The sequence below is a fragment of the Lactuca saligna genome, chromosome 2, assembly GCF_052625555.1.
Source record: "Lactuca saligna cultivar CGN05327 chromosome 2, ASM5262555v1, whole genome shotgun sequence".
NCBI classification, from domain to species: Eukaryota; Viridiplantae; Streptophyta; class Magnoliopsida; order Asterales; family Asteraceae; genus Lactuca; species Lactuca saligna.
In genome coordinates this window covers 128,224,974-128,239,125 of record NC_136418.1, presented here as the reverse complement: position 1 = coordinate 128,239,125, position 14,152 = coordinate 128,224,974, and the positions used below count along the sequence as shown (strand labels likewise).

The window sequence follows — 14,152 nt, the reverse complement described above, 5'->3', positions numbered from 1 at the left end:
TTAATATATTATAAGTTCTAGTATATTAATAATAAGAATAATGATATTATTTAATTAGTTTTGATCAAGAATTAATCTAGGATTAATTAAGTGATCAAGAGAAGACTAATTAAATATATGGGTTGATTGTGTAAATCATTCATACTTGTATAGTGGGCTAATGCTCCATGGATAATCAAGTTGGGCTAAAACCCATAGGATGGTCCATGGATGCTCCATGGTGTATTTGAATCCATGGATCCAAGGAAATGGAAAGTCATGACAATTAGGGTTTACCCTAATTGTAACACTATATAAACATCTTATTCTTGATCAAAATCGGCCACTAGTGAGATTAAGAAAGGGCTAGCCGATTTTCATGAAGTGTAGAATTCTCTCAAGTTATTCCAAGTGTATTTGGTGTTGTGTGAACCATTTGAGGTGTCACACTTGGGGCACTAGGCACTCAAGCTTCATGAAGACTTCCTAATGAAGATGATGTCCCATGGATATCATACTTCTTTCTCCTCCTCCAATTATTCTCCCTAACCCACAAGTTCTTGAAAAGTTTAAGATCACTCAAGCCCCATTGGCAAGGCAAGGTCTAGGTGTGATCACATCTTGGAGATGTAGTCACATATTGACAAGCCGGGAGAGAAGGGTGTCAAAGTCTTGAGAAAGTTGGTGGTTCAACTACTTTCTAAGTCACATAGTGAGTTCTTTTGGAACACCTATGAAACAGACTATGACAAGACCCTTAATGATCTTATCTATTTGTTAAGATCAACTTCCTCAAAACTTGATGGACATTGACAATAGTGACACAGGAAATCCAGAAAAGCATTCTCTTCCCAATGGAAAGGGATCGGCCATAGTCAACTCGGTTGACCAAATGGTAAAGAGAAAAGTCTAAGTCTGTGATAGTCTCGTGTACCATTATCAAAGGGTCCATATGTTTATATTGCCAAAGGAAGGGGCATTGGTTGCGAAGCTACCAAGTTTACCTAAGGATGTTAAAGTCAATAAGTTTGACTCTACTTCAGGTAAAGTCCACTAATCTAACTCTGTTAAGTTTCTATTCTGAGATTCCTGATACATGATGTGACTGGGTCACATGGTAATGTTTTAAGAATCAAAGAAAAGTAAAGGAACTTAAAGAAAGAATATGTTGAATCTGATCACATAGATGGATTTCTATCGCGTAGTTTGAAAATCGGATTCTTGAGCTACTTCTTAGGAGTTATGAGATATTGCTAAGGAATAGATAACAACAGGTTTTCATATGGATTGTAAGGATAAGTTTTTCCGCATAGTTTTAAAATAAAAGAAAATTTTTTATTTTAGTTATTTTAAAATATCCTTACAATGGCATTTGAGGAAAAATTGTTGCTTATATGATTCCATTAATAGCAAGAGTGGAAGTATGAAATTGATTCTTTCATTTGTGGTAATGTCTAAATTTATCAAATAAAGGAAAGATTCTCATCACCCAAGTCTCAATTGGACCGGAACTTGGAATCATGCAAGGTGTATAGCATGATGAATGAGAACTTTCAAGTATTGGAAAATTAAGACTAATTACTTATTCACATGGATGTGTGAGTCAAGTAATGGACTAAGGGATCGAGTACATAGTCATGTGCACTGATTAAGTCCACCACAAAAGATTAATAAGACTATTCGTCATAGTTTACTAAAGCTCAGTAAATATGATTATACTTACAGGCTTAAGTGTAACTCTGAGACATTGGAAAAGGTTCCAATGTAAGGCAGAGCGAATAAGAAGAATCAACTTAGGCAGAAAGATAAAAGTTTCTCAAATCTGAAAAAATGCGAGAGTACTTTAGTATCAGTTTTGTGATCATCTTAATGATTAAGAAACCATATCAAAATTAGTTCTCTAAGGAAGTCTTAGCGCATTCTTATGACTAAGAAGAAGGGATCTTGAATTGTTGAAATGGTTAAATCAAGAAGATGAGTCATACTTCGTTCCAATACAAGTCTTAGAGTCATACTCCAAGATTGTGACTTGAGTGACATGTCTCAAAGAAGGTTTAAAACACTTGTCAAATGTAAGAGTAAAAGTTTTCTACTCTTGTACATTTGAAATTGGTAAGTTGTGATGTTTTGGATAAAACAAAGACCAACTTAGGCCAATTGTGTGAAGCGTTTGTCTTTATAAAGAATCCGCACTATCCCTTGAATATTTGACAAGAGAGTTTTATAGGTCAAGAGGACAGTGGGAGTCTTGAAAGTATCAAGAACTAATCAAGAATAAAACCTAAAGTTCTTCACTAGCACACGACTTGAGGTTTATAACCTATCGTGTTGACATAGTTTGTGCCCATTCCAGTTAAAGTTGAGTTCTTAGAGTTCTCAATTGGTTGCACAACAACTTGGAAGCAATGGAAGACCCTTGAGCTGCCAGGTGGCAAGAAATTAAGATTGAGTTCAGTCCATATGAGTTTGGATTTGTCATTATCCTTGTCTTGTGACTATGGTTTTGACAATTCACATGGATAAGAACACATACACCAATAAATCTAAGTGTCATAAGGTTTCTATCCGATTCATGAAAATGATGGTGAGGAAACACTTTCACTAAGTAGATTTTAGTTAGATAGCAATTGTGATATTTGCATTCTCAAAGTCGTTAGTGGAGCGTGTGTGGTTTACCGGCACACTAACCTGGACTTGTGAGAAGTGGCAAAAAGGTCTAACCATTATGATTACGGCATCCCTCTTCATAATTGTGTAGACACACGAGTGTGCTATCTAAGGGAAGGTGTATGATTTTGATAAAGTTCTATCAAAACAATCAAGTGTCAGAAATCTGAACTTTGGTAAGAAAGTCAATAAAGTATTGATTTGTAGAAGTCCAGCTGATTTTTGAGTACATGTCAAAGCTAGTGGGAGCATAAGTGTTATGCTAATAATCATCATGTTAGTGGGAGCATGATAATTATGATATAGATTGCAAGTTAGCAATGTTAATTATAGAAAACAAAAGGTTTCAATTGGGAAAAAATTGTCTTGCTATAATTAAGGGAGAGGAAATTATACTTCATCTCAAATCTATAAGCTTAAATCGTGAGGTTTTAATCATTTAGTCAAGGATATATATGAATTTCATGTTGGAATGGCTCAACATAAGGAAATTCTGTATATGGGTCCATTATTTGCGTTCTAAAATTCGATTATGATTACGGCATCCCTTTTCATAATCTGAATTATGAGAACTTGGCAAATAGAAATGGAAATGTTATAGCAAAAGACTGGTTTAGTCTTTATGTGAGACATCATGAATCGTGTCCCATATGATTCGGATATAGGTTCGATTACATGTGCTATATTCATCCTTTCTAAAAGTTTCCAAATGTCTGGGGTATTAAGATGGGAAAAGGTTTAGAACTGGATATGACTAAAAGGATTAAACAATTGTCGAGGACAATCTAAGGTTTACCAAAGATTGGTTTGTCAAGGACAATTGGAAGTATAGTGATAATTTTGGAAGGACCATATTGACATAATCTGTAAGGAGGCAACTCTTGTTCAAAAGTTATAGTCAAAATGAATCTGGAAATGTTTCAAAGTCAGAAATTTCAATCTGTGTAAGATCAAGGAAACTTAAGGCAAGAAGGATGTTTCCAAGGAATTGATCTCCTTTGGAATACTCTGTAATGATTGTTGCCAAGTCTTTCTGACTTTGTGCATAATCATTACAAGAGGATCAATGTATATAAGTTTAGAGTCTAACAGATTTTAGTAAATGACATGAATTTGGAATTCTTGTATTTACAGCAAGGATTTGGGAGTGTGAAGTTATGTTCAATGGATCTAGTTCACAAAGTAAAGATCATAGACAAACATAGTGTGCATACTTGGTGTATGGCATGACTAGTGTTTAGAAAAACATAGTGTACATGCTTGGAGCATGGGACAACTATTGTTTTAAATTCAAGAATAAAGTTGATAGCTGAAACAGTATACAATGAATAATGTGTAATCATATGGTGATAAATAAAAGGTGTTTTATTTATGTTCATAGGTTTTGATACCATATTGGATTCAATTATTCTTGTGTTTCATTTTGCATGTTTTGACTTCCAGAATAAACTAGGTTATTCTTCCGGAATGACTAAGTTATTCAAACCATCCACAGTCAGTCATATGTTGGAAGTAGATATGAATTAAGACTGTCATGGGTTGGCTTGTAAAGGTCTAAGGTGTCGGACAAATAGCTACAACACTCATGAGTACTCATAAGTTATGAGTATTGGATTCAACCCGCGCTCATTGGAATCACTTCATGGATTTTATCACGAGTGATCATGAGACGATAATATCTTATATTCTTCAAACCTAGAGATATGAGTTGTTACTATGAGTTGGTTGTACATTGATTGCACGAAACCGCATTTGGTAACTCGGTGCTATAAAACGTGTCTTTGTGTATGATTCAACAAGTAGTAGAACAAGCCATATGAGTCGAAGTTTATCCATTCCTTTTACCTTCAGGATAAAAGCGATATCTGTGGGCCCCTCGATGATTTGATGATGACAAATGGAAGTGCTTGGCCGGGCCAGGACTGATTTGATTTGTTCAATTAGTCAGTCGTCATAAATCGGAAATCGGGAAACAACAAATGGACAGAGAGAATGATTATAATCCATGTCTCAGTCCATATGATATCTAGAATAGAGGAATATATGATCCCTTATCTAATGGACAAGTCATTGACAAAGGTCAACGTTTATCGACAAGGTCAGAGTTCGACAGAAGCTTTTGAGAGCAACGATTTCCAGTTGGTTCCTGAAGTCATACGCAATAATAGTTTTAGACTTATCCAAGTGGGAGACTGTTGGATTAATGTCTAAGTCCATAACTATAATTGGTAAGACTTGACCCGACCCGATATGGTCCATTTGGGTTGCATGGCATCATGCACTTGGATAGACTATAATGAGAGAAATAAGACACTTATGGTTATTAATATATTATAAGTTCTAGTATATTAATAATAAGAATAATGATATTATTTAATTAGTTTTGATCAAGAATTAATCTAGGATTAATTAAGTGATCAAAAGAAGACTAATTAAATATATGGGTTGATTGTGTAAATCATCCATACTTGTATAGTGGGCTAATGCTCCATGGATAATCAAGTTGGGCTAAAACCCATAGGATGGTCCATGGATGCTCCATGGTGTATTTGAATCCATGGATCCAAGGAAATGGAAAATCATGACAATTAGGGTTTACCCTAATTGTAACACTATATAAACATCTTATTCTTGATCAAAATCGGCCACTAGTGAGAGTAAGAAAGGGCTAGCCGATTTTCATGAAGTGTCGAATTCTCTCAAGTTATTCCAAGTGTATTTGGTGTTGTGTGAACCATTTGAGGTGTCACACTTGGGGCACTAGGCACTCAAGCTTCATGAAGACTTTCTACATGAAAAAGGTATGTATTCTATCTTGTTATATCCATTATTTTGTATGCTAGATTAGGATAATACCTTGGATGTTCATATTTGCATGTATAATAGAGAAAACATAGATCAAGGTATTTAGGGTTGCATGTACACTTAGGAGTGTTAGAATGCTCATAACCGAACACATACTTCTTCTACATGATGAAAACAATTTCTTAAGGGTAAAATTTCCAACTTTACCCATTAATAGTCCTTCTTAATGGGTTTAGTTCAAACCCTAGTTATTTAGGACATGAATCTTGGTCCAAAAGCCATACTACTCCAAGCTAAAGATACTAACATATATCTAGGCCTAGAATATCATTTGAACACGTAAAGTCTTAGACTTTACTTCCATGCATGCCCTTTAGGGGCTTAGAAGGCCATAACAACATATTTAAGCTTGCATGGGGCTTCCATGGTCATAAAGTTTGCACCTTTATGCCATGAAACCTCTTCTAGATCCCAGATCTGAAAGGTAAGCCACATGGGACGTCCATATCACAAATATCAAGGTTCTTGAACCAAAACTCTCGTAAAATGGAACTAGAGAGATCTAATGAGCTAATAGCCAAATTAGAGACTTTATTACCATAAAATGTTGAGGATGGAAGAAAGTTTCTGGATCTACTATCTTCTCCTTGAACGTTTTAGCTCATTCTTCTTCTTCTATCTTCAAGAACACATAATATCACTCAAGAATGGCTCGCACACTCACAAAATGCTCTAGGGTTTTGTGGATTAAGGTTTAGGACTTGGAGGTTGGAAATAAGGCCATAAGGTAGGGATTAAGATGCTTAAATAGGGTGCAAAACCCCGAAATTAGGGTTTCACTCTGGTAGGCCTACTCGCCGAGTTGCGGGCTCTCAACTCGTCGAGTAAACTGCTTAAAACCCTGCGTCCATTCTTGTTTCTAATCGACGAGTATGGGGCTCTTAACTCGTCGAGTAGCTCTACAAAAATAAATAAATTATAATTAAATGCGTATCAGAAATCAGGTGTTACAAATGTTTTTAAAATGGAAAATGACTTAAAAATGTAATAAAGTTTCGAAAATGTACAAAAAAGACCATTGTTGTTTTTTTTAATACACAAAATACCATTGAACCGACTATTGTAGGTAACTATTAGGTTACCCGATTATTAAATGTTCAAAACATACCATTGTTGTTTTTTAGTACAAAAAAGACCATTAAAGTTATTATTTGTACACAAAATACCAACGAAGTACTCATTTGTTCAAATAAAACCTGGTGGTAATCGGTTACTGCACGTAAACAGAAAAATGACTTAAAAGTGTAACGAAGTTTCCAAAATGTTCATAAAATATCACACTTTTTGTTAACTTCGTTGTTATCATATTATGTAGAGCACAGTCACCGGAGATCATGCACCGTCATATCAATTCACAACAGTTGTGCAATCTCTTTCATTTCCTCACTCGATCGTTCTTATAGTAACATGTGAAGTATGTGGGTAATAACATTAGTTAAACGTTCCTTATTGTAGATCGCATGATATCCTTTAAATCTAAAACATATATACATTACATAAATACACGTATTATACATCAATGTTAGCCGCTTATTAGTGTTGCGGCACAAGAGAGACACAAAGGAGAAATGGGTGTGACGTTATGTCTTGAGAATTCCTAAATGTGAATGTAGAGAGTAGGAGTCGCGTTTAATTCTTTGTGACCAGTGAGAGATGAATGATTAGGTACACTCAATATCATGTGGTTGATTTGATGACAATTTGTAGTCAACATAGAGAGAAGAATATGTGTTGGAGCGCTTGAACCACTCGCATCCTAATTGATGGAGTCTTAGTTATGTGTTTTTCTGTGATTGTATTTAGATACAAATTGATCGAGCGGGGGAATGAAAGAGAGTGCACAACCAGTGAAAAGCAGTACAACGGTGAATGATCTCCGATGACCGTGTTCTACACAATCCGGAAACAACCAAGTTAACAAAAGGTGTTCTAAAAAAACAATGATATTTTATTTTACACTAAAATGTGTACTTTGTCGGTATTCTATGTATAAGTGGTATACTTCAATGATACTTTTTGTACTAAAAAACAATGATATTTTTTGAACATTTTAAAACTTTATTACCCTTTTAGATCATTTTTCTGTTTACCTGAGATAACGGTTAACACAAAGTTTTATTTGAACACATGTATACTTCATTGGTATTTCGTATACAAAAAAATATACTTTAATAGTATTTTTTTATACTAAAAAAACAACAATCATATTTTTTTAACACTTTCAAAATTTGGTTACCTTTTTAATTCATTTTACCTTTTAAAAATTGTCCACATACCGCCACGTTTCAAAACTACAGGTGCCAGTTTTGAAGTTTGTGAAAAAAAAAAAAAAACCCTCGGTCTAATGTATATTCATAAACCCTAGTCCATCCGCTCAAAAGAAAGAAACGGAACAAGAGGCGACTCATAAACCCTAATTCGCAAAACCTCCTCTATATAACAACATAACACCACCATTGTTACCGTCACTCACATCCTGATACAGTCATTCCTAAATCCCAACACCAACAATTGTTCTGATTTCATCGCATTAATCTGTTTTCTTTTCCGTCGATTGTATAATGCGGCGGTTATCGATGATGAAAAATTCAAGGCTTGTTTCTCATGAACATTCGCAGTGGCCGCCTGATTGAGCTTTCGCCTTCGCCAGGCTTGAGAGCTCGTGTTGCTACTTTCCTTCCTTGGATGTCTGAGATCCCCCGCGAATCTTCATATCCACACTTCTCAAATCGTATTTTATCTCATTTTCTTAATTACTCTTATTTTTTTCTCAATTGGCTGTTTTCTACCCCTTTGGCAAATATCCTATTGATTTTGGATTGGAATGATATTCCCTGAATTTCAAATCATTAGTCTGACTGAATTTACAAGTTGCTGATCATTTATGGGTGGGAGATCTTGTTTTTTTTTAATCCAAATTAGTTTATTAGTTGTTTTTGATTTTATTTATAGTTAGAATTGATATTGGAACTGATGATGATAATCCAAAGGCTTGTTTCTCAGAGACATTCGCAGTGGCCGCCTAAGAACTTTCGCCTTCGCCAGGCTTGAGAGTTAATGCTGCTTTTTCCCTTCCTTGGATGTCTGAAGTTTTAATTTTTTTTTTATAAATTATAAATTATTTATATTTATTGTGGGTTTCTCAGTGATGATTTCATAGATGACGAGTCTGATATATCCATTCCATTCATCATGAAGACCAATCGAGGCATTTGTCTGAGAGAAACCCTTCGATAATACTCAATTTTTTTAATTGATTTTATTCTGTTTTCTATGCATTTTAATAAACTTTATTACGTTTATGTTATCCGTCTAAATGAAGTTTAGAATTTGTATGATTTGAAATTTGTTTGCATTGCACATCAGTAACGTTAGAACTTTGATGAAATCAGTTTTGGCCTTTGTATTTCTTGAATAAACTGTTTGTTGTAGTTCTTGAATAGGTTGCAAGATTGTAAGGAAGCCATAAACTGTCGGAGGCTTTGGTATATGTTGGAAGATTTTATGAAAGCCACACTTATTATCAGTTCTAGACTGGTATATGTTAGTTGCAAGATGCGGTCATGTTTGTTGTTTTGTTAGTAGTACTAAATATAAAGTTCCTTAATAATTAAGGAATTGTGATTATTTTTATTATGATTTTTTCTATATTCATGTATGCTGAAGAAATTTATAAGCGATTCTAATTTTTGTTCACGTTTTAAATACTGTATTACTTTGGTTTTTGGGTGTTGTATCTATATTCTGTGTGTATAATGTTATGAGGACATTTACACTAACCAATTCAATTCAAAATATTTTGTAGTGGGTAGCCTAACCTTAGAAGCCAATCCAAAATTATTGCTTTTCCACTAACAATGGTGTAGTAGATCGACATATATTTAGAAAAGAATAAAAGTTAAACCAATTCAAAACTTTATTTAATTGATTTAACAAAATATTTCTGAATAAATGGCAAAACTTTTAGAAGAGTAAAGTACACGAATGGTCCCTATGGTTTGGGGTAATTTGTGTACTTGATCCCTAACTTATTTTTTTAATTCGGAAGGTCCCTATGGTTTCTTTTTGTTACGTGTTTGATCCCTACTGTTTATTTTTGTTACATGTTTGGTCCCTGTCTTATCTAAAAAGACTATTATTTAAAGAGAAAAAAATGATGGGGTAGGTGAGATAAGGTGAGGAGGTGGGATTAGGGGTGGGATTAGGGGTATGTTTATTTAAATAAATTAAAAAAATCAAGGGCATAATAGTCTTTTTTAGGTAAGATAGGGACCAAGCGCGTAACAAAAACAAACAGTAGGGACCTTCTGAGTTAAAAAAATAAGTTAGAGACCAAACGTGCAAATACTCTAAACCATAGGGACCATTCGTGTAATTTACTCCTTTTAGAATGAATCGGTAGGTCACAATCACGATTGTATGAGAGACGTGAGGCAGGGACCAAAATGATAAGTTCAAAAAATGTTGTGGTCAAATTATGAAGTGCCAAAAAGATATTATTTTGTTAACATTGAAGTTAGGTTTGGGGTGGTAGATCGGCAAACGTCGGGACTTTATGTTTTGTTTTTAGCTGATCCAGTTATTTCTAGATTTTTAACAACCCAACTAAAACATGATAATGTTTTTGTTATCATGTTTAATTCAACAAACATGATAACAAAAACATTATCATGTTTAACTTCTTGTTCTTTGTGTCTTGTGAATTTATTTGGTAGTTATTTTTTATTGTTATGCAACTGAAAAACCAAAAAATTATAAAACAAAAAATAAAAACTAAACCCTTTGCAGACATCAAACCTAAAAAAAGTAATCATAATCGTCCGTACATCAAAAGCATATCCCTTAGCTTCTTTGCTTCTGTTTCCATACTTGAAAAACTCATAGAATTTGGTATCCTCCAACCCCAATTTCCAGACTGTTTTCATATTGAAAAAAATATCATATACCAGATTTTGGTTAAATAAATGAAAAACAAAGAAAAAAATACTTATTTTATTACCTGTGTTGCTGGAATATTCATTCTAGCAGAACTCCCCAACCCGAGAATATCCTGCATTGGAATGATTGAAGTTTGGGCTACTGAAGACAAGGCAGCCCGGATTAAAGCCCATGAAATATCATCATCCACAGAAATTGATAAATACTCAAGCACCTGAAATAAATAAATAAAACTCAAGATTCTTGTTTAGAAATAATTATATAAAATTGCAGCGGTGAAATTTAAAAACACTCCCTCACATTGCATTTTTCTTCTTGCTGCAAGGCATCCCACCAACCTCGTATCTTATCTCAAAAAAAAAAAAAAAAAAAAAAAGTGAAAAATCATTTTAATATATTATTTAGGTGAAAGTACACAATGCTATTTTTTGGTCTTTGATGAGTAGAAAATCAAAATCACCGTGTCATTATCGTGAGTTCCGGTATATACAACTTGATTTTGCTCATGATTGTGAGGCAAATGAGGGTTTGCTGAATCACTTCCAAAACCTATTATTTGTAAACAAAATATTTTATAAAATATAAATTATGGAAATAAGAGAATAATGATTTAGTAGTACCAAACTGAAGAACAGCCATCCCAGGTGCACCAATGGATTTTCTGAGCTGGACTACATCCTCTGTTATAACTCCCTGTCATTCCCAAACAGATTTAATTTTTTTTTTTTTTTTTTTTTATATAATTAATGTTTCTTTTTATCTGTTGTTTAAAAATTAATGAAAACAATTTCATACCAAGTCTTCTGCTATGATGTTGATCTTCCCAACAGCTCTAAAAATTGCATCGAATAAAGAACTCCCTGGTCCCACCTACTATCAACAAAAACAATCACTTAGAGAGTTTGTTGTAGTACAAGGGTAAAATTGTCATTTTACTGATGTATACAACACTTTATCCACACAAACATCATTACCTTCCATCTACCCAAAGTGGCAATTTTTGCTTCTGTAAAACAAAAATACTAGTGTTATTATAACATGGATCAAGTTAAGAATAATTATAGTATTTCATTACAAAATGACATTGGGATAAAAAAATAAAATAATAATAACTTTCTTGTTATTATTTATAAAAAGATAAGTCACCAGAAGGAACAGCCCAAAAGCCAGAAAATCCCCTGAAGTGATCTATTCTGAACTCATCAAATAAATCCTGTGCACGTTGTAAACGGTTTACCCACCATGAAAATTTATCTTCTTCCATTGCTTTCCAGTCATATAAAGGGCTTCCATGTAAAAAAAATGTTATTTAACATTAAGTAATAAATTAAAAATGTTTATTACCATTATATTTTTTTTGTAGAAATTCATTCTAACAAACCTGTCCCAAAGTTGACCAGTTTCACTAAATGCATCAGGGGGAACACCACTAACCAAAACCGGGAACCCTTTCCTGTTCTGAAACACAAACAGATTGTCAAAAATGAAAAAAAAAAAGGGTAAATTTGTAATTAGGACTTACGAGCAAAAAGTATTTCTTGTTAGCCCAAACATCAGCACTGTGATAACCAACATAAATAGGCATGTCTCCCATTATGCTTATTCCCTTCGTTTGTGCATAATGGCGAATGTTTTTCCATTGTCTTTGAAATAAGAACTGTTGTGCGATAAAAATGTCGATCTGGGTATAGAAAGTAAAAAAATCAGGTGAAGTTACAAAAAGGAAATGCATTGAAAAGGAAATGTTGAAGACTTACAAAATCTTTTTTACTTTGGTAAATGTCTTCTAATGCAGAAAGATGGCGATTCTTTAAAGGTTCAGGCCAATCATACCAATTATATGTGTTATAAGTGTCATCAATGGCTGCAAAATATGCTGCATCTTCTAGCCAACCTATCAATGCAATGAGGATTTACATTATTACATATACAAGTTACATGTCACATTTCACATGCTCGATTTATATATATACAAGAATTGCCCTAATAGCTTATAGAAGGATATCTTACTTGCAACATCAGGATCTTTTTGGAAAATTTCAAGCTGTCTTTTGAGATGCCCCTCACTTGAAATGAGTCTCTTTGCAGCCTAAACAGAAAAAAGAAGATGAACATCAAATTTAGTTCAGACCAAATTACATGTAAAGACAAACTACTTTTTTCTTGACACTTTACCTTGGCTATCAAAGGATCCTTTATGGAAGCAACAGTATCATAATTTACACGATCTGAGTCCCTGAACAAATGCTATAGTGATGAAGGAATAGACATCAAGAGAGTAAATATAAGAATTGCATTCACCTCACTGAATCAATGGATCTTACAGTGGTTCAGGAAGCTCTTCTTTCATTAACAAACCATCTTTAACAAGCTCATCGAGGGATATCAAGAGTGTGTTACCACAATTTGCATCCTGGAAGTGAGCATTTGCAACATTTATCGTTTTGCTATTTCAGGAAAGTACATATAATCTAGATGCATCATGGAAAACATTCCATGGATTAATGTTTGCTTTATCACCTGGCCTGAGTATGGGGATCCCTCCTCGTTAGCCTTCCTGCCTGGTGGAACAAGTGGGAGAACCTGCATCAACAAAAAGGAACATTTTAGAATCACGTACACCTGATTCGGGATTCAATCAGAATGGAGCATATTCAAGCGATACAATAGAAGAAAGTAGAGTTGGAAATGGAGCATGCATTAAGGTTTTGGATGCCGAACCTAATACTTCTAAATGTCAATTTAGGGGAGATGTGACAAGTTTTATATCCAAATTCAAAGTTGTTGAGCTTAGTTATACAATCAATTGCTACAAAATAACTATAGGCAATACAGAAATATAATTTACGCAGTAAATTTGGACCTGCCAAAGTGAGCAACCAGCTTCATGAAGCCAATCTATGAACTGAAAAGCCTGATCACCGAGGTCTCCAATGCCGTAGGGTCCAGGAAAGGAAGTCGGGTGAAGAAGCACTCCCGCTCTTCTCCTATCACCAGGTTCAGCTTTCGGAAGCCAATCCGCGTAGTCCACCGGCAAGTCCTCACCGACGGCGTATGCGTCAACTGACATAGCGGATGTGACGGAGAGATTACGAATGTGCCTAGTTGTGATTGTTTTCTGCAGAAAACGAAGCGGGGAGAAGGAATTGTTGGTAACGAAGTTGCTCAATTTCGGATGGGATGGTAGGAGAGGCAATATTGAGAGAGAATGAACCGCCATTGTTGCTCTGGAGATGCAAGTTTTGAGTGAAAATTGGTGTTATCTGCGGAAGATTGGGTGGGTTGAGGTGGTTGATTACATGGGAGAGTGGGTTTAGGCAGAGGGCAAGCAGGAAGCATGTGGAGTTCACATGAAACTGAGCGAAAATTGGATGCACCGCAATACCACCATTGATTCTCTAAACAGGGATAGAACTTGAAAAACACTTGTTTACGCAAAGAGATGCACATTTTTTTCGATTTATGCGTTGATAGTAATAAATCATCGTCTACTTGCTTATTTAGATTGATCTTTTATGAATTTATACATACATAAATTGCATAAATAATAAATTGGTAAATATTTGGTCTAACACCAGATAATATATTATTTAAAAGATAACGATAGGTAAAATATTTTTTAATTAGGTGTGAGATTAGTAGGTTCTAAAACAAAAATTAAATATAAAAATCTAAAGAAAATTTTATTTAAATGTGAAATTTT

At 34.3% G+C, this 14,152-nt stretch overlaps 1 protein-coding gene and 3 non-coding genes across 4 annotated transcripts; 3 read left to right on the top strand and 1 right to left on the bottom strand.

The window, feature by feature from the left end:
- Positions 1 to 8,082: 8,082 nt before the first annotated feature.
- On the top strand, positions 8,083 to 8,208 carry LOC145033079 (small nucleolar RNA SNORD14). Its single transcript, XR_013677322.1, has one exon. It is a non-coding gene; the product is annotated as a small nucleolar RNA SNORD14 (small nucleolar RNA).
- Positions 8,209 to 8,479: 271 nt separating this feature from the next.
- LOC145033077 (small nucleolar RNA SNORD14) lies at positions 8,480 to 8,603 on the top strand. The gene has a single exon (XR_013677320.1). It is a non-coding gene; the product is annotated as a small nucleolar RNA SNORD14 (small nucleolar RNA).
- Positions 8,604 to 8,651: 48 nt separating this feature from the next.
- LOC145033010 (small nucleolar RNA SNOR75) lies at positions 8,652 to 8,736 on the top strand. The gene has a single exon (XR_013677279.1). It is a non-coding gene; the product is annotated as a small nucleolar RNA SNOR75 (small nucleolar RNA).
- A 1,527-nt stretch (positions 8,737 to 10,263) lies between these two features.
- DPE1 (disproportionating enzyme) lies at positions 10,264 to 13,907 on the bottom strand. Its single transcript, XM_078980157.1, has 16 exons — positions 13,313 to 13,907; positions 12,970 to 13,032; positions 12,774 to 12,862; positions 12,625 to 12,685; positions 12,460 to 12,538; positions 12,207 to 12,343; positions 11,972 to 12,130; positions 11,831 to 11,907; positions 11,596 to 11,735; positions 11,424 to 11,455; positions 11,245 to 11,319; positions 11,070 to 11,142; positions 10,910 to 10,998; positions 10,750 to 10,794; positions 10,511 to 10,663; positions 10,264 to 10,426 (listed from the first exon to the last, which is right to left on the bottom strand). Exons 1-16 carry the CDS (start codon positions 13,667 to 13,669, stop codon positions 10,322 to 10,324), a joined length of 1,734 nt encoding a protein of 577 aa, XP_078836283.1. The 5' UTR covers positions 13,670 to 13,907; the 3' UTR covers positions 10,264 to 10,321.
- Positions 13,908 to 14,152: the final 245 nt, after the last annotated feature.